At 48.7% G+C, this 24,295-nt stretch overlaps 1 protein-coding gene across 2 annotated transcripts; it reads left to right on the forward strand.

The window, feature by feature from the left end:
• The first annotated feature begins 1,844 nt into the window (after positions 1-1,844).
• Stk11ip (serine/threonine kinase 11 interacting protein) lies at positions 1,845-17,430 on the forward strand. 2 transcript variants are annotated; one of them, XM_031368107.1, is made up of 24 exons: positions 1,845-2,155; positions 5,109-5,314; positions 5,511-5,585; positions 5,849-5,944; positions 6,287-6,394; positions 6,524-6,595; positions 7,472-7,598; positions 7,812-7,915; positions 8,025-8,120; positions 8,220-8,261; positions 8,406-8,555; positions 8,747-8,831; positions 9,298-9,648; positions 9,801-10,006; positions 10,319-10,435; positions 10,557-10,734; positions 12,860-13,072; positions 13,189-13,292; positions 14,318-14,415; positions 14,501-14,679; positions 14,903-14,984; positions 15,103-15,173; positions 15,691-15,938; positions 16,620-17,430. In XM_031368107.1, exons 1-24 carry the CDS (start codon positions 2,095-2,097, stop codon positions 16,767-16,769), a joined length of 3,219 nt encoding a protein of 1,072 aa, XP_031223967.1. In that variant the 5' UTR covers positions 1,845-2,094; the 3' UTR covers positions 16,770-17,430. The 2 variants fall into 2 exon arrangements, with proteins under 2 accessions (XP_031223967.1, XP_031223968.1); XM_031368108.1 differs by lacking the exons at positions 1,845-2,155; positions 5,109-5,314; positions 5,511-5,585; positions 5,849-5,944 and adding an exon at positions 6,101-6,199.
• Positions 17,431-24,295: the final 6,865 nt, after the last annotated feature.

Raw genomic sequence — 24,295 nt, forward strand, 5'->3', positions numbered from 1 at the left:
TTTTTTTTTGTAGCTTTGGTTACACAGAATTTTCTTTTTTCCTTTGATTAAAAAAATTTTTTTAAAGTAATAATTTACAGAAGAATGCAACTTAGGCAACAGAGGGAGAAAAAAAAAGAGAGAGCATTCTTTGGAAGACAGCCAAGGCCTTGCCTGCAAGCCAAGGACAGAAAGGGGAGTGGGCCTCTCAGGGAGGGTGGGAGGGAGCTGTTTACTCTCTTGCTGCATCTTTAGCTTGGTTTTTCTCTCCCCAATACAGTTTGGTTTTCTTTGATTTTTCTCTCTTTCACTCATCTGGAAGCTTGGCAGTGTAGGACAAACCTGACTATAGGGGCTACCCATATGAATAGAGGATTTTCACACAATAACTGTGGGCTGGGGAGGCCGGGCTAAAAAGCAAAGGTTTCAAGGCACCACATCAGAATATCAGAAGAAGGGAATATTTTTGTCTAAGAGAATTTGACTTGATAGTTAAAGATGACTTGATTGTTATGGCTCCTCCTCCATGGCCAGTTTCAGGTGATCAATAAACAGGGATTGACAGTTGCCATGTAATGGGATTATCAATTGCACAAAATATCCCGGATCCATTAGATTATACGTAGGAAGTTTGTTCATGCTAGAGAAGCCTTCTACCACCTCTATCCCTAAACTTGACAACTTGAGGTAAAAATGACTGACTCTAATCCTACTCTATTTTAGACTTTTCATTAAAAGCAAACACTTGCGTGTATGAACGTTTTGCCTGAATGCCTGTATACCGTGCATGTGCAGTGCTCATGGAGATGAGGATAGAACGACCACGTGAGTCTGGAGTTACAGATGGCTGTGGGCTGCCATGTAGGTGCTGTGAATTGAATCCATGTCCTGTGGAAGCCAAGCCAGTGCTCTTAATTACTGAGCCATCTCTTCAGTCCTACAATTCACTTTTAACTTTCTTGTATTGGAAAGGAGTGTTTCATAAAAGACATTCCCCTCCCAAGCCCTATTCCATCCAAAGAAAGGTTTTCATAATATAGACCAGAAGCTGATGTCAACTGCCAGACCAGGAGCCAGGGTAAAACCTACAACGGCAATTTGGAAGCTAGAAAACTCGACAGTCTTGCTTTTGTTACTCATTACACTTTGCAGGTAAATAACCTAACTTTTGTGCATATATTTTATTTTCAAACCTAGGAAAACTTCTTTTAGTTTCAGGTGTACTGAGTCGTAAATACAGTTAAAAACAAAACAAAACAAAACAAAACAAAACAAAACAAAACGGGTTCAGGTCATTACCAGTGATAGTGACTAATTTTCGTTTTTGAGATAGGGTCTCACTATACAGCCCTGGATAGCCTGGAACTCACTATTGAGAATAGGCTGGTCTCGAACTCATTGCGATCCTCTTGCCTCTGCTTCCAAGCTCTAAAATCAGAGACCAGGGACCAGTTTGAGAGTGTACTAAACCTTAAAGAAGGATACAAGTCTAGAGACTGAGGACTATGACACCAAAGGGGATTTGAGTGGTGGCATCCCTGCCAACCTTAGCCCTTCTGACTGACATAAAAAGAGCAAGAGGACAGGATGGCTGTTAAAGTGGAAAACCAGTGTTTGTTTTGGATGAGTTCTTTTCCTTCTAATACAAAATCCCATTTCTTCGAACTTTGCTTCTCCACCCAGTTTGCAAACAAGGAGTCAGGTTTCTTTCTCCGCCAAAGGGGCCACCCGGAGGGGAACTAGACCTGGGGCCCAGATCAGGGCTTAATCCGGGCTAGTTCTGTCCAGCTGACACATCGGCTCGCCCAGGGCGTGGCTTCCGGTGGCGAAGGCAGGCTTTCCGGTAGGCCCTTTGCTTCCGGGGCGGGACTTCCTGCCCTGAAGGAGTCTGGCTGCCGAAGTGATTGGAGTGCGGATTACGCGGGCCCATGGGCTCCCGAGGCCCGATATTTTTGTGAAGCGGGGCCTCAGAGGACGTTCTTTATGCTGTTGCTTACTTTTTACATTGCGCGACGCCTTCCTCTGCACGAAAGCTCTGAGCTTTTGTCGCCACCGCCCACCTGAGGCTCTTCCGCTTCCCTTTTTCCCAGGCTCCGCCCCTAGCGTCCCGTGGCTATGACGACCGCTCCGCGGGATTCAGTAGTGTGGAAGCTTGCGGGACTTTTGCGGGAATCGGGTGAGTGGACTTCTAGCTTATTGTGTTGGGAGTCCTGGGTGTGTTCGATACTGCCCAGAAACGCCGGAGTCACCGAGTCAGTGCCGGCGTCTTCTCTTCTAGATGTGTTCCTTATGACGCGTATTTACAGTCACGTCTTTGACAGTCTAAACTCTATCCATCTCTCATACCATTTAACCCCCAAGAGGAAAGGGATCACTAGTAGATTAAACACTTGGAGACAAGAACATAATCACTTGTACCGAAAGCCAAGTATAAGCATCTTAAAACACCAGAGATTTGGGAGTGAGACCCACAGAGGTTAGTCCCAACCCTTTATCAGACTTGGATAAGTTTTTAGACCCTCAGTATTCTTCGCAAATAGGTTAGCATAGTGATTGTATTGAACGCAAAAGATATCGGGACTTTAGTTAGCTTATTTAGTGCAGTGCATGCATGCATTCATAATAAGTGTTCAAAAGATAGTGCTGTAATCGTTGCTTCCCCCGTGCCTGGGCATGGCGAAGCTCATTATGTTATTTGTTATGTGGTGGGCATCAGTTGTGGTAGAAAGAAGCTTTGACTTGATGTCAGAGATAGGTCAGTTATCAGCTAGATGATCACAAGGTGATTCTTTGAGGGCTGGGGATATAGTTCAGTAGCAGAGCATATGCTTAGTATGTACAAAACTTGGACTTCAAATCCCTAGCATCCTCGCCCCCACCCCCCCACACACAAAGCAGAGATTCTTCTTTGAGCCTCTGTTTCCCCATCTGTAAGGTGGGGTTAATAATTATCTTTAGGAGATAGTAATGAGATCTAGATGAGGCAGCAGAGTCATTTGGCATGTGTGACCTCCAGGACATTAGCCCTCCATATCTGTACACTCCCACCATGGCATCCATGGAGTCTCTTGACGGCAGTTCATTTTCTGTGTTGTGTTAATAATTACTCCCATGCTGTGCCTTTTCTAGATGTCCAAGGGACTCCTTGAATCATGTCCATGTCTATACTCAGTGTCTAGTATACATAGAAGATCTCTTTATAAGGTAGTCAAAGAATGTTGCAGAAGTCAGGTGGAGCAACATCACACACTTATGTGTAATTTCCTTGGATGAGTCACTGAAGCAGAAAGATCATAATTTCAAGGTCGGCTCAGGATACCAGGAAACAGCAGAGATCTCTCCTACACCCTTCCTTCAGCTTCCTCCAAATAAACTTATGGAATCATAGTACAATTATCAAAACCAGAAAATCGGTATTGGTATAGTAGTTACAGTGTCAGTTTTATTCTATTAATGTTCTACTATTCGTTTACTACAGTTCTATTCTATTAGTTCTATTCTATTTTACTATTCAGCAAAAATCTGACTTGGCTCCCACGCTAGGAATCATGGAGTTTGTGAATATGATTGTGGGGATGGAATCATTTTGTGTCTTGATTATGGTGGTGGTTGTCATAATCTACACTAATAGAATAGAACTGACACTGTAACTATTATACCAACACTGATTTTCTGGTTTTGATAATTGTACTATGATTCCATAACTTTATTTGGGGGAAGCTGAGTGAGGGGTGTGGGAGATCTCTGCTGTTTCCTGGTATCCTGAGCCAGCCTTGAAATTATGATCTTTCTGCTTCAGTGACTCATCCAAGGGAATTACATATAGATGTGTGATGTTCCTCCACCTGACTTCTGCAATATTCTTTGACTTCTTGATTTTTCTCATCCACACCCCTGAGACAAGGTCTCACTATGTTGTTGTATTGGTCTGGAATTCACAGAGATCCACCTGCCTCTGTCTCCCACATTCTGGGATTAAAGGTGTGAACCATCACACCTGGTTTCAGAATATATTAAAATTCCACAGCTATTGTAACTGTACTTTACTGATAGAGTGATGAGTGGGGAATATCTGAGAGATGTCCTCACAGGCTTATAGTCTTATTAGATAGAGTAGCTTTATAGAATTGCTCTAATGGACAACGACATGCATTTCATTGTTGTTTGAGAATTTCTATAAATGTGCATGTCATTCTTACAACCAGAAAAAGAAAAAAAGATCAAATACACTCAGCCTTCGTGTAAAGTGAGTGATTGCAGTGTGGAAGCACAGAGGCATTCTTTCTTTTTCTTTCTTTTTTTCATTTTTCTTTTGGTTTTTCGAGGCAGGGTTTCTCTGTGTAGCCCTAGCTGTCCTAGAACTCACTCTGTAGACCAGGCTGGCCTCGAACTCAGAAATCTGCCTGTCTCTGCCTCCCAAGTGCTGGGACTAAAGGTGTGCGCCATCACTGCCCGGAGTGTTATTTCTTTAAATATTTTTATTTTGTGTGTGAAGGGTGTCTTTGTATCAAGGCCAGAGGACAGCCAGGGGCCTTATGTTTCAGAAGCTGTCACCTTGTTCTCTGAGAAGGGGTCTCCCACTGAGACCTGGGGCTTGCTGATTAAGTAGGCTGGCTAACCAATGAGCCCCAGGGATCTCTCTATGTCTGCCTCTTCAGTTCCCACCACTGTGTGGGTGGTAGGGGTCAGATTCAGATTTGTCGGCTTTCTCAGCAAGTCCTTTACTGAGTGGTCTCCACAGACCCAGAGGATTACTTTGTGAAGGCTTGCTGGGTGAAGCTGGTCTTCAGCTTGGCAGTAGAAAGGGATGTATCAAAATGAAAGAGAGCTGTGAGCCAAGTGGACTATGTTTCCAACTCCGTAAGTAGCCTAGGCTACTTTTAGCAGAGTAGAAAGGGAAAGCATTTGGAGAAGTCCCTTGGAGTTTATAGTCAAACAAGTTTCTGGGATCATGCTGAAAAGCTAGGATTTTTGTTTGTTTTTTAAATGGGGAACTGTAGAAGACATTTGAGCTGGGGAGGAGATAGACAGTTTGATCTCAGTGGAATGTCTTCAGTACAGACGTGAGTGGGTGTACTTCGGGGAACTAGAAGGAGAGACCTTTCATTTTGTCATCCTTCTTCCTGCAGGGGATGCGGTTCTTTCTGGCTGGAGCACCCTGAGCCTGCTAACAGCCACACTGCAGCAGCTGAGCAGAGTGTTTGAACTGTATCTGGGGCCATGGGGCCCAGGCCAGACAGGCTTTGTGGCTCTTCCCTCCCACCCTGCAGACTCACCCATCATCCTCCAGCTTCAGTTCCTCTTCGATGTGCTGCAGAAAACACTGTCACTCAAGGTCCTAGGAGGGACATGGGGGCAAGGACACACTGAGAGCCCTAAGGAGTGATGGAGGCAGGGGATGGGGTGGGGTGTGTGAAGGCTTGGAGAGATCCAGATGGTGTCAGTTATACCTATGGGTGCTTATACTGAGGAAGTGATGCGGATGCAGGGGAGGCTTCCCTGCCTCAGTAACCTGAATGCTCCTTTTTCAGCTGGTTCACATTCCTGGTGTTGGCCTTCCAGGGCCTATCAAGATTTTCCCCTTCAAGTCCCTTCGGCAGCTGGAGGTGAGGGAGTATTAGAACATATGGGTGGGCAGAAACTAGTGCAAAGGAGCCACTTGGGGTGAGGACAGAGAGATAGCCTCTTTTGGTGGGAGGTCATGTGTGATTGTACCATTCTCCTTAGAAAAGTCTTCTCCATTGACACTTCCTTACACCATAGCTGGGCTTTGGATCTTTTCCCTCCTCCCTATCAGAAAAAGCAGGGATGAGACCTTTGTCATTTTTGAAGCCTTGCTTGCCTTCCTCCTTTTCTTCTCTTGCACTAGCTTCGAGGAGTCCCCATCCACAGCCTGTGTGGCCTCCGTGGCATCTACTCTCAGCTGGAGTCCCTGGTTTGCAACAGAAGCATCCAGGCACTAGAGGTAAGGAGGGCGAGCGGTGGATCCTGATGCCTTGTCCTGATTGATTCAGAAGACCACGCTTTGTGGTTTTCCCATGTTCCCCCTCCCTCTGTCCCATGTGACGCCACAGTCCTCTATGCCTGTCTGTGTGTTTGCAGTCACACCAAGCTGTATACATCGTCTAGTGTCTGTCTCCCTATGATCTGCATATGGTCCCCATAGTCTGCTCTTTAGGGACAGAGACTTGAGCTTTCTTCAGAGCTTCGGACTGTCCAGGTAGAGCCTGGTCTATATGAACGGGGACTGGAAGATAGCGCACGCATGGGAGAGTGTGAACTTGTAATTATGTCTGTCCCTATCCAGGAGCTCTTGTCGGCCTGCGGTGGGGACCTCTGCTCTGCCCTCCCTTGGCTGTCCTTGCTTTCTGCCGACTTCAGCTACAATGCACTCAAGAACTTAGATGGCTCCCTGGTGAGTGTCCCCCAAAGGAAGGTGCCTTTGGGGGTGTAAAGGGGGGGTCCTTTGGGGGGACCACCAGCTGTTTGACAGGTATCCTTGTGTGAAGAACCTTTCTGTGCTTGCTTTTCCAATCTCCTTTAGCGTCTCCTATCAGCTCTCCGTTTCCTCAACCTGAGCCACAATCATATCCAGGACTGCAAAGGCTTCCTGATGGTAAGAGTGAGCTGCCTGATTGCTGATGCACTTGGCGTTTAGATGGCTCCACTCTCATTCACTCTTAGATTAGCTCGGGCGCCACATGGCTCTCGGGCCCAGGTGGAGGCACATCCTGAGCGTCAGTGCTGGGTGTGGGTTTCTCCTCTAGACAGCAAGGCTTGGAATACCTGGATGACTTGGGGGAAGGCAGTTAGTTTCTTGCTTCATTCACCTGTAAGGTATACATCATTAGCAGTGAAGAGTAGCTGTGTCACTTAGCGTAGTGTGTGGCCCAGAGGTGATAGATTCCATGATGGTGACAAACCCTTTCCCTGTATCCTTTCTGTCCTCCATTAAAGATAAATAGGGCTGGGTACTTGTTAAAGTTGTAAGGGCATTATTTGGTGAGAAGTAAGGTCCCAAAATGAAGAGGATTCAAAGTGAACTGACTGGAGAGTGAAGGAGTGGGAAGGGCTTGGTCATCATCAACACTCAGAGAACTGGGAATTCACAAATCAGGAAGTGGCCCTGGGTCCACACTGAAGTGCATGGGTTTTCTCACTGACTGCACTGACTGGCTAGGTAGGCCCCCATTGTCTCTCAGAGGCTGGGAGACAGGCCCCGTGGCCAAAACAGGAGATCTCTGGTTGCTCTGAGTGTCCCTCAGAGCCTTGTCTTCTTCCAGGTGGGAACTTAAAGACTGCAGTTACCATCTAGGGGTGTAGCCTGGGACTGTTGGGGACATGTCAGTGTTTGCTCAGTGTGGGGCGGAGGATGCTAGCTGTGTTGACACTGCAGTTTTTGTAGGCCAATGTGGACTTGAGAGGATAGCACAGAGGACCCTGCTTAGAGCTTTGTCGAGCTGAGAACCTTTGTCTCCTCACCCACCGCCAGGATTTATCTGAGCTGTACCATTTGGACATCTCCTATAACCACCTGCACTTGGTGCCAAGGATGGGACCGTCGGGGGCTGCCCTGGGGACTTTGATACTGAGGGCCAATGAGCTTCGGAGCCTTCAGGGTGAGTAGGAAGTGTATTGGGGTGGTGTCAGTCTGGAAGGGAATCAGACAGGTGTGGCTCAGGTTGGCCGTCTAGAGCCTCATGAGGATTTTGAGGTAGGGTCTGTTGTGAAAGATGTCTCACTTCTAACCCTGTCCTGGGCACACAGAACACCATACCCCCTTACTCTCAACACACCTTCACCAGGCCTCTTCCTTCTCTCCTCTGTCCTAGGCCTGGAGCAACTGAAGAACTTGCGGCATCTTGATGTGGCCTATAACCTTCTAGAAGGACACACAGAGCTGGCACCATTATGGCTGCTGGCTGAGCTCCGTAAGGTGAGACTGAGTGCCTAGTGGACCTTGGGAGCCATCTTCAGGTCTGACTCTCCTTGTGCCTTCACGTAGGGGGGATCCATTGCCTATGCTGCCTCCTTTCTGCCCTCAGCTCTATCTGGAAGGTAACCCTTTGTGGTTCCACCCTGCACACCGTGCAACCACCGCTCAGTACCTGTCACCTCGGTCGAGAGATGCTGCTCATGGCGTGAGTGATTATCCCAGTCACTCTAGGGTGCTGTGAGTTCTTGGAGTCATTAGTGGTGGGCTCCATCTCCAGCACTGTCTTCTCCTTTGTCTTGTGCAGTTCCTGCTTGATGGCAAGGTTTTGTCCCTGAAGGATCTTCAGGTCAGTCGGGTGGGGGTGGGATGACATGAAGGGAGACAGGGTAGGAGACTTTTCCTGGTCAGTGGAAAGTAGGGTCCTCCTCTTGCTTAGCTCCAGCAGGCAGAGGCGCTCCTTTGGGTCTGACCCCTTCCTGTCATCATACAGCAAACTTCAGAATCTTCAGGGCTTGGTCCTGTGACCCAACCTCTGTTCTGGCCAGTGGGGAGTACCACTGAAACCTCAGGTGGCCCTGAGTTGAGTGACAGCCTCTCCTCAGGAGGCATTGTGGCCCAGGCCCCGCTTCGTAAGGTTAAGGTGAGTGGCATCTTCTGCTGGTTTGTGCCTGGCCTTCCATGGTCTCTTTATGGTGCCTTGGGTAACTCAGTAGACTAGCAATAGGAAAGCCTTGTCCTTGTTAGGACTTGGTATTTTCTGGTAAGTTTATGTAAGTGGCCATGGATGGCCAGGGTGACTTTCGTAGATCTCCATCTCTCTATCCAAACCAGAGCCGAGTCCGTGTGAGGCGGGCTAGCATCTCTGAGCCCAGTGACACAGACCCGGAGCTACGCACTCAAGACCCCTCCCCAGCTGGTAAGCCAGCCCTCCCTGCTCATTCCCCACCCCCTCCCAGACCTTGATAGTCTTGATGTTGTCTTACATGTAGGCAACAGAGGAGAAGCTTGATTTGGGAGTGACATGGATTATTGCAGCGGGCCCTTCAGTCTGTTATCTTTTTAGTTTAGTCCAAAGAGAGAGATCTGCTTCCAGGCAGCATTCTCCTAAGGAACATGGGTTTTATAGGGTGCTAAAGATTCTCTAATAAAGAGATTTATGGCCACAACCATTTGGGAAGCACAGCTTGAAACAATGTGAAACATAGTCTGAGATGAGTGGTCATATTTGTGAATCTCCACAAGTTTTGTTTTGTGTGTAGTCCAGGATTGCTTATGGTCACAGTACTCCATAGGACACACCTATTGAAGAGTAGCCAGAGAAAGAGTCTAGGGTCAGTCAGGGTCTGGGTGGAGCCTCAGCTCTATGTCCTTCTCCATCTCAGGGTGGTTTGTGCAACAACACCGGGAACTTGAGCTGCTGGCCAGCTTCCGGGAGCGGTTTGGCTGTGACTGGCTGCAGTATAGGAACCATCTGGAGACCATGGGGAGCTCCCCTCTTACCACCACCAAGACTCCTGCCCTTAGCACCCCTCTTCTGGATGCCCAGAGCCTGGAGACTGCATGCAGCCCTACAGCCATCGGGGAAGACACTAAGGAATCACCAGGGAAGATGTTAGAGGAAGGCAAGGTAGAGCCAGAGCCCCACGAAGAAGAGAGGGAAGAACAGGATAAAGAAGAGATATCGAGAGAGGACCTGGAGGAGGAAGAGGAGCAGGAGCAGAAGGCAGTGGAAGGTGAGAGGCCTGTGACCATAGGGCTTTGAACACACGTGTATTGGGATGTTAGAGGGACTGTGGAGAGGCCAGGTTGGGTAGAAGGCCACTCATGGGATAGCAGAAGCCCTGGACACGTTATTCACTCCAGTTCTCTCTTGGTCTCTCTGCAGCAGAGCTCTGTCGCCCCATGTTAGTGTGTCCCTTGCAGGGAATTGGGGGTGTGCAAGGCAAGGAGTGCTTTCTCCGGGTCACTTCTGCCCACTTGTTTGAAGTGGAACTCCAAGCTGCTCGTACTCTGGAGCGGCTAGAGCTACAGAGCCTGGTGGCAGCTGAGCTCGAGTCAAAGACTGGAACTCAAGGAGAACCTGTGTCTGAGGTGAGTGGTGTGGTCAGGTGCTGGGGAACGAGTTCTTGGCATTTCCAGCGTCATCTTTGAGAACATGTTGGCTCTTGTGTGCCAGGCACTAGGCTGGGTTTTTCCATCTTCTCTCCTAAGAACTCAGTGCCAAGGAGGGGTGTGTGGGAGGCTGTTGTGTGTGACTTGGGAGGCTAAAGGATGGACTCTGTGCAAGGGCTTGGTGTCAGCACCAGCATTATGGGGTCCAAAGTTCCTGTTTTCCTCCAAGCTCCATGTAGCCCTGACCCTTTTCTTCTGCCCACTGATGTGTTCTCCTTTCTTCCTACACAGGGCTCAGTTCCACCCCCTAGGGCTCCAGTTCTTGTCTTGCGCTTTTCTTACATTTGTCCTGACCGGCAGCTACGTCGGTACGCTGTGCTGGAGCCGGAGGCCCATGAAGCTATCCAGGTGATGGAGTCCAGGGGCAGATGGGAAGGGTGGAGGGAGCAGGTCCAGGCTAGAGGGTTAGAGGTTGGCCAGGCGGGTCTATCTGCTCACAGCTAGCTACCTTCTGACCCACCTCCCTCAGGAGCTACTCGCTGTACTGACCCCATTCACCAGTGTGAAAGAGCCACAGCCTGGGAAGGCCAAGGACCCACGGGAGGCCAGATTCCAGTGTCTGCGTTGTAGCTGTGAGTTCAAGCCAGAGGAGCCCAGATTGGGGCTGGAGAGTGATGAAGGTTGGAAGCCTCTGTTTCAAAATACAGGTACCAGCTGTGGCCTTGGCCTCCCTGGCCGCCTAGCTTTACCCCTGCAGGGAAGGTGTCTCTGAGAGGAGTGTGGAGCTCAAGGGAAAACAGCCTTAGGAGAGTGGAAATAACTGTTTTGCGCAGGGGAGAAATAAGACTGCCTGCCTGCTGTATTAAACAGCAGAAATGGTCCCGTCAGTCTGGAAGTGCTGTTCTGTGGATGTGCTTAAACATACTCTTGAGGTTTTCATCACTTGATGGCTTCTGGTGGTTTGTGGGTAACATCACAGGAATAACATAAAGCCTCCTGAGCACTCAGTGAGGCGCCTGGTGGTCATGTGCCCTCTGTGCAGTGGCTATTGAGTGAGCTGCTTTGGTGGTTGGCACAAGTTCCTCCTTGACTGGCCTTGTAAGCACTTGGTAGGATGCGGTACCTTGTGGCCTTTTGTTGTGTTCTGTTCTTGGGATTGCTCCACTATAGGCCAGTCAAACAATAAGGGCTTTGGAGATATTGAAGAAGGCCAGGCAGTGGTGGCGCACGCCTTTAATCCCAGTACTTGAGAGGCAGAGGCAGGCGGATTTCTGAGTTCGAGGCCAGCCTGGTCTACAGAGTGAGTTCCAGGACAGCCAGGGCTATACAGAGAAACCCTGTCTTGAGAAAGAGGAAAAAACAAAAAAGACAAGAAAAACAAACAGCTGTGTGAAATGCACAATTTTTATCAGCCACACTTCTTGGCAGCAGACTTAGCAGAACTAAGTAATTTTTTTTCCAGAAAATACCCTGGTGTCATTGTCTATGGTGAGCCTGCCCTGGCAGGCCTGGCAGGCCTAGCCACAAGAGCAGAGGAACATCACAGCTAATAGCCCCCTGCCTCAGCCCCTTGAATTCTGGGATTACAGGTGTGTGTGACCTTGCCCAGCTTTCCTATGAGATTTAAATATGACAGTAAAGCCCCAAGCATAGCTCCTGGCACAAAACAAAGGCCCTTCATACACGGTAGCCGCTGTTATTGTCTGCAACTTCATAGGTGTGGGCGGAGTGTTTAAGTTGATTTAGTTATTTCTTTCTTTATTTGCAAAATGGGGTATGAAAAGTTTTGATGGAGCCGCCACACAATAATAATATTGATGTGAGGCTAGCACATCCCTAGAGTGTTGTAGGTACTCAGTGTCTCTCTCCTCGTTGTTGATCCACATCCTTCATTCTTTACCTGTATCCACTCACCCATCCTGCCGACTCCTTGAGGCTGATGTGATTTTTTTCATTATCTTCTTACAGAGAGTGGTCAGGCTTAAAGCACAGATGACTGGTCCATGATTATCCATCTATAGTTAATGAAGCTGGGACTTAAACCTGCCTGGCACAAGGGGCCTCCTTACATTACCCCGTCTGTTGGTTGTGGTCTTAGTTGTTGTCATCATTGTCATTATCATTATCATTATTATTATTATTATTATTATTATTATTATTATTATTATTATTACTATTATGTTTGTTTGTGTTCCTGTAGCTGTGTGTGTGTGTGTGTTTGTGTGAGTGTGTGCACTCGTACGCACCCGGAGGCCAGGGACCGTCTTTGGATGTCCTCCTCAGTCATTTTCCACCTTAGTTTTTGGCATAGTCTCTCACTGAAACCTGAAGCTCGTCAGTTTGTCTAGGCTGCCTGGCCAACAAGCTCTAGGGATCTACCTGTCTCTTCCCCAGAACACTGGGAGGCTCACATGGCACCACATTGCTTTTACTTGGGGCTTGGGGAATCTGAACTCTGATCCTCACACTTGTGTAGGAATACTGTATGAATTGAACCATCTTCCTAGCTCTTGGTTTTGGTTTTTCAGGAAGTACTAGTAAAGTGCTGCAATGCTTCATAAAGCTCAGGCTTGGAAGGGGACCAGAGCAGGACCTGGGAATTAGAAGATGGGATGTGTTTTTAGGAGGCTGTTGGCCATGGGCTAACTTGACCCCTGGGGATGGGGAGAGACAGATTAGAGACTATGCTTAGATATGGGGTGGGGGTGGGATGTACAGAATGCTGGCTCTGACTGCAGCTAGAGATTGGATCTGAAGAGCCTGGACAGTGGCCAGGCGTATTATGAGCATTGTGCCCTCGGGAGGCTTACAGGGTGTCTGTTCTCCCTTCAGAATTTCCTGTTGTCTGTCCAAACTGTGGGAGTGACCACGTGGTTCTCCTAGCCATGTCTGGGGAAGTTCCTAATAGAGAGCGGAACCAGCAAGACCAATCAACAGATTCTGCCTGCGACCTTGCTGACCACGGTGGCTATCCCAGCATGCCTGATGGCATCCCACCTCAGACATCCATATCCCATGGCCATAGCAGCTGGAGTCTCAGCCCAAGTGAGTATGGGTGAAACAAAGTGGCAGTGTGCTTCGGGGAGGGATGGGCACCGGGGGAAGGTAAGTAGGAGCTGTGGCCTCCCAGAGCCAGGCGATGACGCATTGATTACTCATAGCCCCTGGATGCTCTGGTTTTCGCTCTGTGGACCACCGACTCCGGCTCTTCCTGGATGTTGAGGTGTTCAGTGACTCCGAGGAGGAGTTCCAGTGCTGCATCAAGGTCTGTGCTACCCACTGACCCATGGCCCTGGGCATTGAGTTAAATGCTTGGGTTTCAAGCAGCAACAGCAGATAGTTGCTGTGTGACTATGGGCATGTTTCTTCACACTTGAGGTTCATTTGTCTCCATCCAGGTAGGGACAGTGCTCCTTGACCTAGAGCAGAGGCTGAGAGCAGGCATCTGTCCCCCAGCACAGCACCTGGCGCCTGGCAAATGGGTCCTGCTGTCAGCACAAACACGTGCTGTCACTTCCTCCTGCCCAGGACACTCAGGCTCAACCATGCAGCCGTCTTGCCCTTAGTCACAGAGAATCAGGGTTATGCAGTGTGAAACTGCTGCCTCAAGGCAAGGTCTTAGAGGGGCTGTTTAAGCCAGTGTGCGTGCGCCCATGCTGTAAGAGAAGGAAGCTATAGATATACAGAGGCCTGAGAGAAGGTAGCTCGGGGAAGGAGGGACAAGCACTGTGCAGGGCTAGAGGCAGCTTCCTTGGGGGAGTCTAGAAGGCTGGGGAAAGCTGTCCAGGAGCAACCTGTCATGTCTGCCAGGGAATGCGGATGGGATCTAGGGACTCCCCAGAGGATGGGAATCAGGGGAGTAATGGTCAAGTTTGTTACTTAAGATAGTCTTGGCTGAGCTGGGCAGTGGTGGCACATGCCTTTATTCCCAGCACTTGGGAGGCAGAGGCAGGCGGATTTCTAAGTTTGAGGCCAGCCTGGTCTACAGAGTGAGTTCTAGGACAGCCAGGGCTATACAGAGAAACCCTGTCTCGAAAAATCAAAAAAGAAAAAAGAAAAGAAAGTAAGTAAGTAAGTCTTGGCTGAGTGTGGAGAATGGGTTAGAAATGGGGAGAGGATGCTGAGGAGGCTAAGAGACACTGGGTAAGTGGGAGGGCAACTTCAGGGTAACAGATAGTGAAGTGGTTGATCATGATAATAATGGTGGTTGAAATCCAGCTCAGCTTTTGGTCTGGCTCCTGTCTGCTTGGTTTTATTTTCTGGTTTCTCATCAACTTTCTCTTCCCTTAGGTGCCAGTGGTGTTAGCAGGCCACTCGGGGGAGTTTCTGTGCCTTGTGGTTGTGTCTGACCACATGCTTTACCTGTTGAAGGTGACAGGGGCCATCTGGTGAGTGGGAGACGGAGCCATGTGGCAGTGCTGCCAACCTCATCCCATCCTCCTCTTAATCTTGGCTACTCTGCTCTCTCCACAGCGGGCCTCCTGCTAGCTGGCTCCAGCCCACCCTGGCCATTCCTCTGCAGGATCTAAGTGGCATGGAGCTCGGCCTCGCAGGCCAGAGCCTTCGTCTGGAGTGGGCAGCTGGGACTGGCAGCTGTGTCCTACTGCCCCGAGATGCCAGGCCATGCCGTGCCTTCCTGGAGGAGCTCACTGGTGAGGGAGAGGCTGGGAGGGATGGACGTGGAAGTCAAGCTTTCAGGGCCGGCTGCTCAGTTTGATGCTCACCAGTAGACAGTCCTGGAACTTCCTGTTCTGTCAACCCCCAGTGGTAGAAGTGTCTGAGGTCCAGAGTTCACGGAGCTTAGCCAGGGTAGAGGCTGAGGTGGAGGACTGCAGAGGCCTCTGAGGGTTTCTGTCTCTGGCTGGCTTTATCCAGGTGTTTTGCAGTCTCTGCCTCGTACCCAGAGGAACTGCATCAGCGCCACAGAGGAGGAGGTAACCCCTCAGCATCGGCTCTGGTGAGTCAGCAGGAGGTCAGGGTTAGGTGGTGTAGTCCCATCCTCACGCCCACATCTCCCCAGCTACTCCCACCCTACTTAGCTGCCTCTCTTCCTGTGTCTGCCGTGATCTCCACAGGCCGTTGCTGGGAAAAGATACTTCCGCAGAGGTGTCCCCATTTTTCTACCTTCGGGCCTTCCTGGCTGAAGGTAAGGCCGAGTTGCAGGTGCTTCCCTGGTTTCTATAGCCCACGTTGTCCATGGCTTGTCCACTGTTGCCTCTGTCATGCCCATGGAGTAGTGCTCAGTGCCTGGTGTCTGGACTCCTCACCCTTGCAGGTGTATCCACACTCCAGGGTGGGTGTTTTCCACTTCTCCAAGTGGGCTCAGGAGGTCCTTAGAGCTTCGACTGGCCAGAGACCTTAGCTTTGGCTTCTAGTCTTCCTGAAGTGGGTGACCGGCTGGATATGTTCCACTCATCCTGTCAGGAGGCCACAGGCCATTTATTGGGGTGACTAGTGTGGTGGCTCCCTTGGTTTAGGCCTTCAGGGCTTTTGGCTGTTAGTGATCCCTGGAGTTTGTGGAAGCATAGTGCTGATTTGTGGCCAGCTCTTTAGTGTGGCTCGCACCTCTTTTCTAGGGCAGCACTGGGGCACTAGTCCTGGGGATCTAGGTCCAGCATAGCCTTTCACTGTAGGAATCATCTTGCCTCTCTCTCTTTCTGCAGGCTCCTCTACCTGTCCTGTGTCCCTGTTGCTGACGTTGTCCACCCTGTACCTACTAGATGAAGACCCTGCAGGGTCCCATGCAGAATCTCCCCTCCCGGTGGTGTCTGATGAAACCTCTGAGCAGCCCACTCCTCTGGGGCCGGGTCCTTCCTTGCAGGTCAGGGAGCAGCAACCACTCAGCAGTCTGAGCTCTGTGCAGCTGTATCGCACAAGCCCTTTGGACCTGCGGCTGATCTTCTATGATGAGGTGTGTGTGTGTGTGTGTGTGTGTGTGTGTGTGTGTGTGTGTGTATAGTGTGGCAGTGCATCTCCAAAGGATGGGAATGGATTGGGATGGTGCTAAGGGAGGTGCAGGCATATTATGGGGACAGAGTCCTGATGTGAGGACCTAGGTTTGGATAAGCAGCATGTGTAGAAACAACAGTCAGCTGTGGCAATGTCCTGGCCTTGGAGCCCTGTACTGAAATACCTAGCTGGTGTGAGTTGGTGTGATCAGCTTACCCACTGTATGCCAACTGTTTGACCTTCACAACTCCAACATGAGGAGGAGGTGCTATTGTTGGTCCTGTATTACAGATGATGTAACTAAGGCTCAGAGACATGAAACTTGCGCAGGTCACAAGGGTAGGGTCAGGAGTTGAACCTGCAAAGTTCTTGGAATTGATGTTAGAATTCACATTCCCTACAGCAATGGAAGATAGAGATGGAACTGTGAACACTAGTCCTCTAGAGCCCTCAGACAGTGCTGCCTAAACTGGCTTTAAGGCTCAAGAGTTGAGCTTTAATGCAGTGTCACATAGACCTGTGGCGGGGGGAGACGGGGAAGAGCCTTTAAAAGCCAAGGGTGGTGTCCTCTCCTAAGACCTTCCTTGGACTCTTGGTATGTCTCTTTCCATTGTTTCCCCTTGCTGACTGCTCAATCTACCAGGTGTCTCGACTAGAGAGTTTCTGGGCACTCCGTGTTGTGTGTGTGGAGCAGCTGACTGCTCTGCTGGCCTGGATTCGGGAGCCCTGGGAAGAGTTGTTCTCCATTGGACTCCGGACAATAACCCAGGAGGCTCTGGACCTCGACCGATGAGGCATCTTCACTGACTCGATCTGGAGTTGCACTGCCAAAGAAGCCCTTTCTCCTGTCTGGGTCTGGCTGCTTGCCTGGCTGCTGTTGGCACCGACTTGTGGAGCTCCAAATGACCACAGCTTAAGGGATGGCAAGAGAAGCCATCTGACCTTTGAGTGATCTGCCTAGTAGAGCAGGCTAAGTGGCCAGTGGAAACGTTTTTCCAGCACTTACTCTCAGGTATCAATAAAGTTGTTGCCAGGTGTCATGGGTGGTACATAGAAATGTCTCCATCAACCCTAATCTCTTCCTGGAAGCAACCTTGTTTGCACTGAGACCCGTCTCCAGTCCTGCTCTAGCAAAGTAGGATTACTGACCCAGATGTACCTCAACCCCAAGCAGGTTGTGACCTATCCTGTGGCCTTGCATGGGATCACTGCCAGTCAAATAGTTGAGCCCCTGTAAGATTTTTCATTGTTCTTTTTGAGACAGGGTCTCACTGTGTAATCTTGGCCTGGAACTTGCTATATAGACCAGGCTGGCCTTGAACTCATGGAGACCTGCCTGCCTCTGCCTTCTAAGTGCTGAGATTAATGGCATGAACCACTAATTGTGAAAACGTTGTGAACTTCCCCTCTTCCCAAAGTTTATATTTTGAATAAAGACCTGCAATAAGAAGTGAGCTCCTGTCATTGCTGATTCTGGAAGTCACCTCTTGAGCCAAGCACTGTTCCTGTCTAGATATTTCAATGCATACACATCCTTCCCTTGTCCCCCTCCCTCCCCTCCACCGAAAAGAGTACTTAGTTCAGCTATCAAGCAAGAGACTGATTCTTGGGGGTAGTTTCTCCCAGGTGGTGCCCTGTCTGGTCTGCTGGGAGGGTGAGAGGGAAGTGCTTTAGGACTGGCCGGCCAAGCAAAGTGCTCTTGGAATAGCTGTCCTCTGGTACTGCCTGCAGGGGACCCAGACAGGCCTGTGCAGAGGCTCACAAAGCAGCCTCACCTACTTCTGTTTTATTCAACGCTGCCCTGAATTTTTAATTGAAGTAAATTAAAACTTCTCCAAAATATTAGTCCACTTTCTCAGTGGTTTGCACAACGCTGTCCCATCTGTGACTCAGCTGTTTGAAAGCAGAAAACCTGCTCTGCCTCTGGCCCAAATCTACCTTCTTGCATAGATCTCTTAGTGACTGCAACACCAGAAACAGGTCACCGTGCGGATGGGACAGAAGCATCTCCAGTCGTTTAGGCTGAAGTGCACGGAGGCATGGTCCTGAGGAGTCGAGGCACCTTCAAATTCTTTGCGCTTCTCGTTTCAGAAACATCTTTAGCAAGAACAGTCCTTGGCAGCATTTTGAAAAGGTGTTCTTTTTGTGCCCCAGAAGACATCAGGCCTGAGGCCATTACCACTTAGGGAGGTGACCATAAGCATAGGTGTCAGGAGTCACGTGCTCTGGGCTGTCCCCAGAGATCAATTGGTCCACTCAGTTTGCTCTTCCTATACCCCCACCAGCCAGCAAGTACTTATCGATTGTCTGGCTTCTGTCTGATCCTAGGCTGGCATGAGGAACACTCGTCAGAGGCCTGGCGGCTCCTGGAGAGCACTGGAGAGGAAATCCTGAGACCACCATACTGCACTACATTGTCCATAAGAGGAGTAGGGAAGGGGATTATGGCTTACTATTTGCTCGTATGTGTTTGGATCCTAAAGGGATGGACAAGAAATGGTGGGAGATAAAGTTGAGGGGAGACAGAAGGGGATGATATGACATTGAAGGTTTAACTCTTAGGGTTTTTTTTGTTTGTTTGTTTTTGTTTTGTTTTTTCCCAAGACAAGTTTTCTCTGTATAACAGCCCTGGCTGGCCTTAAACTCAGAAATTTGTCTGCCTCTGCCTCCCAAGTGCTGGGATTATAAGTGTGAGCCCAGCCGGACGATGGTGGCACACGCCTTTAATCCCAGCACTTGGGAGGCAGAGGCAGGCGGATTTCTGAGTTTGAGGCCAGCCTGGTCTACAGAGTGAGTTCCAGGACAGCCAGAGCTATACAGAGAAACTCTGTTTCAGAAAAAAAAAAAAAAGTGTGAGCCCAAGTTGAGGGTTTAACTGTTTAAAAAAGGAAATTTAAATCCTCCAAATTATCATAGACCCAAAAGTTATATTTAAAAGTTGTTGAGGTTAAATGATTCTAGGACTGGCTGAGGGGAGCTGGACTGCTAAACACTGATCTCCTTATAGGAGGTGGTCCTGAAGATGAGTTAATTTTGATAGAAGGATGAGTAGCATCCTTCATCCTTAAGATTCTACAGTGGAGGCTGAGCGGTAGTGGTGGTGGAAGCCTTTAATCACAGCTCTTGGGAGGATGAGGCAAGAGGATCTCAGATTGCCCTGGTGGCTCACCTGAAGTTGGAATTCAGTCACACAGTTCTGTGTGAGGGCCTAACAGGCATGCTGTATTTTGCATCCAAAACGGGTCAGTATGGTGTGGTTTTAATATGGAAAGGACACAGGATTTAGAACTGTGTCTTAGTTATATGATTCACTGCTTAGCTGTGAACAAATAACGTCCCCTGTGGGACTGAGACTAATCAATAACCTATCTATTCCACAGAGATGTTGAATATCTGTGGAAGTATTGTGCATTAAATAAATGCTGGCTACAAAACCTGCCTGTTAGTTGCTACATGTTTCTTTGTCACCCAGGAGCCTCGGAATGTCCTTTGTAACTGGGAGAGTGGCTGCCTGCTTCTTATTGCCTATGTGTTTATGAGTGGATATTTCCCTAGTGTGCTTTGGAGGGAACTCGAATATCTCTGGAAAGAGCATGAGTCAGGCCATGTCTTTTTCTTGGCCCATCCTTTTGTCATTTGATCATTTAGGACTTGATGACTTCTCCGGCCTCCACCGAAAACATTCTTTAGTTTATTAGTTACTATAATTACTTGTGCACTTGCTCCACAGATACTCACTGAGCTCTGTGGGAGGAGGGGTGCGGGAAGAATCACACTAGGATTCTCTTTCAGGGTCTGGTTATATAACTCTGGCCGGTCGTGAGCTTGAGATCCTCCTGTCTCGGCCTTCTGAGTCCTGGGATTATGGGTTTGAACCAACATGAACTGCACAGTGGCCATGTGTAAGGACATACTTTGTTGTGTTCGTCTGTGTGCTCATCCTTCCTGTAATGTTCTCATGACTGTCCCGGGGACGATCTACATCTTACAGGTGAGGCAGCTGAGGCTTAGGTTACTAAGGTGCTCTCACACTTGGACCCTCTATCTACAAGATCTGAGCTGTCTTCCTTAAACCATATTGCTTCCTAGGCCTCATGGAAGGCTCATCCTTTCAGGTTCCAATCCTTTCATACCTTCTCTTGTGGCACCAACTTCTGGGATCACCATATCCTGCCAACAGAACACCATCAAGATTGTCTAACTTTATGCAGACCATTCTTTCCTGTTACAGGATCTTTCCCCAGGGGCTTGAGTGTTACCCTTCCCCCTACCTCTCTAACCCACCCTTAATCGTGAATCTGAATCTTTCATATCCTTCAGGTCAGTGCTTGATTGTCACTTCAGAGGACGGCCCTAGTCCTGTCACCCGAATCTCCCGTTACTGGGCTTTTCCTTCCTAGTACTTGTTATGGATGCTTCATAATAAAAAGTAGGTGTTTGCTTGTGGATGGTAACCAAATGTACGTACAATACTTAGCATGGAAGGTAGAGATAATATGTGAGTCTTACTCTATGAGGTCGGGTGCCATGAAGTGGTGGTTTATATTTGCAAAACAGCTGAACTTTAATTTCAAGCTCCCATCTTATGGGTTTGGCAGGGCTCCTTGGCCTGACTCTTTTCCCTTCGTGCCTTGGGGGGACCTCCTCCTGTTTCAATGGCTGGAGAGGGCAAACGTCTGCTCTTCCACCTTCCCCACTAGCTTCTGGTCAAGATCTCTTTCTCTTGCTAGCCCACCTTTTTTTCTTCCTTTTGAAAACACCATTGGCTCTGGTTCCGGGGAAACAAAAGAGCAGAAAGGCTGGTCGGTTATCTCTGCCTTCTCTCCCATCTGTTTCCCCTAAATAAAACTCCAAGCAGGCTGTTCAAGGATGACAGAGGGGCATGAAGGGGGTTGGTTCCTCTCTCAGAATGCCATCCCAGCACAAAGATGTCAGGAAGGCTGGTCTGGAAGGTGACCCTCAGGGATACTAGCAGTGTCCAGACATTGGATTTGTGTCAAAGTCAAGGCCAGGCACATGTGGATTATGAGATAAACTACTGCAGAGTAACAAGAATAGTAAATAAGAGTGACAGTTATTGAACACTTGTTCTGTGCCAAGCATCGAAATGGTTCTAATTTACGACATCTCAAACTCCAGAGCCCGGGCCCTAATTCAATGCCACCTTACCTGTAAGAGCCTGGTCGTAAACCCACTCAGTAGCAACTGGCCCTCAGTGCTACGCTCCAGGAAGCTGGGAAATAATTCTGATAAGAATCTAAGCAACACTGTGGGCTCCATGAAACCATACACACTATGTGAATTGAAGATTACCAGTGCAGGGCTGGAGAGATGGCTCAGTGGTTAAGAGCACTGACCGCTCTTCCAGAGGTCCTGAGTTCAAATCCCAGCACCTACATGGTGGCTCACAACCATCTGTAATGGGCTCTAATGCCCTCTTCTGGTGTGTCTGAAGAGAGTGACAGTGTAGTCACATAAAATAATTAGATAAATCTTTTTTTTTAAAAAAATAAGATTGCCAATGCAAAGATTAGTTTACCGAGGCTGGATTACAATTCAGAAATAGAGTCTATCTTAACATGTGTGAAGCCCTGGGTTCAAGCCCAGGAGGTTCAGGGTGGGAGTGAAAGGATGGGGAGGTAGGGGACGGGGCTGGGGGTTTGGGGGCTTGGGGACAAGGGGTGGAGGTGGTGTTATTTTACTACCTGGTGGGTCTCTGTCCTGAGTCTCCATGTCTTTAGGATTTGCATGGTTGGTGAATTTATTGTAGCCCTAAACATACTGCTCTTGTATGTTAACATATGATGCTAACATGCACTTATTTCATATGTGTGCATACTATCCTTTCATATTTCTCTGAGGACTCCGAAGACTTACATCTCTTAGGGTCGCAGCAGCATTGAAGCTACCCACTGAGCTCCACTGTGCGCCAAGTCTCTGTCCTGTGTGCCACACACAGACAAGCTCACTTTTTCCTCTCAACAACCCCGTTGTCACTGCTGGAGAAACCAAGGTGCCAGACACAGCAATAAATAACTTGCTCAAGCAGTTATCGAGTGGCCAAGCTGGGGTATGATCTCAGGTCACTTGGCGCCCCACAAGATCTCAGGCTTAGTTTCTCACCTCGGTAGCCTGGAATAGCAAAGATAGTCTTGAAGAATAAACCTGGGAAATGAGTGATAGATTTCAGTTTTGCACATAGCTTGGAAGGTTTAGCAGTTGCATAAGGGCATTGAGACATGACAGGGAGTGTTGGCAAGCTGTGATATTTAGGGGTAAATGTTAGACATGATACTAGAACTCCGGGGTTCCCTTGACTATGTTGCCTATGGGTCTTCAATCTTGAGCAAGTCACTTATACTTTATGAGCCTTACTTTTCTTACCAGTCAAGTAGAGGGTTGCTGTGAGAGTCCATGAGAATATCACAGTGCCTTGTAAAATGGAAAGTACCGGGTACAAAAGTTATCACGCTGTTATCATTAAGAGTAAAGGATGTGTGCTGGAGCCGTGGCTCAGTGGTTAAGAGTAAAGGACGTGCCTTCTGTCTAGCAAGGCTGTAGTGGTTTCGGATACTCTCTGAGTTCACCATACTACCTAATGACCGATGACAAGAAGAACGCTCCTGGAAAGTTGGCCAAGACAGACAAAGACCCAGTAAACAAATCTCAGGGAAAAGCCAAAAAGAAGTGCCACAAAGACAAAGCTCATGACAAGCTCAACGTCCTTCCTTGCCCTGTTTAACAAAGCAACGTATGACAAACTGCAAGGAAGTTGCCATCTATAAGCTTCTTACTTCAGCTGTGGTCTCTGAGAGACTGAGTATCGGTGGTTCCTTAGCCAGGGGCAGCCCTTCAGGAGCTACTTAGTCAAGGCTGTGTCAAGTACTGAGTCCAGTAATTCACAACAGAAACAGAAAGGGTGGAGATGCCCCAACTTCTGGTGAAGATGCTCGGGCAGGTTCAACCAACTGTACGTTAAAATAAGACTCCGTTTTAAGAAAAGAGTAAAGGATGTGTCTGTGTGTGTGTGACAGGGGCGGGGTGGGGCTGAAGATAAACAGCACTTGTTGTTCTTGTAGGTGACCTGAGTTTGGTTCCCAGAACAGAACCCACAGGTTCACAGCCATTCATTACTTAGAGGTGTTACCCTCTGAGCATATCACTTACTTCTGAATTCAGAACTTGTTCTAGAGACTTTTAACTGTTGAAACTCATCTCAGATCAATGTCTTAACCTAGCTGCAAGGGAGTCAAGACATATGCGGTTTCTAACTTCTACCCGGGCAAGAAAAGACTTAAATGAAGAGGTTTCAAAGATTTAGGTTGCCATAGATGACAGATATGTTTTATACTGGTCTAGTTTCTAACATGTTGGACCCCAAGACCAAGCCATTCGTAGGGATGGCTCTAGAAGAAGTATACTCTGTTGGCTCCTGGCTCAACTATGAAGAACTGTGAAAATTGTACTTGTATCTCTAGCCAACTCTGGATGCCAAAATGGATCTTGCTCCCTCGACAGAGGACATGGGTTGTGGTGATGTCATAGAGGACATGGGTTGTGGTGGTGTTTACATGTATCAAGAAGTCACTCTAGAGCGTTGACATGCAGGAGAGAAATCCAAATCAGACTGCATTGTGAGGGAGAGTGGGTGGGGTAGCTCTTGTTTTGCACCTGTCTGTCACTGGTTTTGTCTGCCTTTGCCATCACCATTCCTGTCAGCATTTAAGCACACACAGTTTCTGGAGGTGGTAGCTGACATACACCAAGGTGGCCACCCTTGGTGCATGCATGGGCCTTTCTTGTCACCATAATAAAGACCCTATCAGAATTCCCAGTGGGGGACTGGCAGGTACAGGTATGCTGGAGGCAGAGTGCCAGGAGAACTGCAGGCAGGATGAAGGAATACATAATACATCAAATAGAATGAGCTATCAGGAAGCAAGTGAGTCAACCCCTCCTGTCCACCCTGCCTCAGAATGAGAGAGGAACATGGGCTTCTAAAAACCCTCCCAGGGGGATGTTTACTCTATCCTTCCTGAGATACGGATGATAAAGGAGAGATGCTTGTGGAGTCCAGGGGGAAGTTCCTGACTCCAGGTGGGGTGAGGGTCTCCAAGGGACCAGCTGAGTGTTTCCCTCCTAGTGAGTGGAGACTGTATGTGCAACATCCACTCTGGACTGGGATCTCTAAGGATCAAGTTGTATGTTACGTAGCCCAGTACCCTAGGGCTCCCAGGTTGACAAAAACTTCTCAGGCTGCCTTGACATAAAACTCGCTGACGGTTTTCTAGGATGTAGGGGAGGGTCCAGCGCTAAAAA

The sequence above is a fragment of the Mastomys coucha genome, unplaced genomic scaffold (assembly GCF_008632895.1).
Source record: "Mastomys coucha isolate ucsf_1 unplaced genomic scaffold, UCSF_Mcou_1 pScaffold14, whole genome shotgun sequence".
Taxonomy (NCBI): domain Eukaryota; kingdom Metazoa; phylum Chordata; class Mammalia; order Rodentia; family Muridae; genus Mastomys; species Mastomys coucha.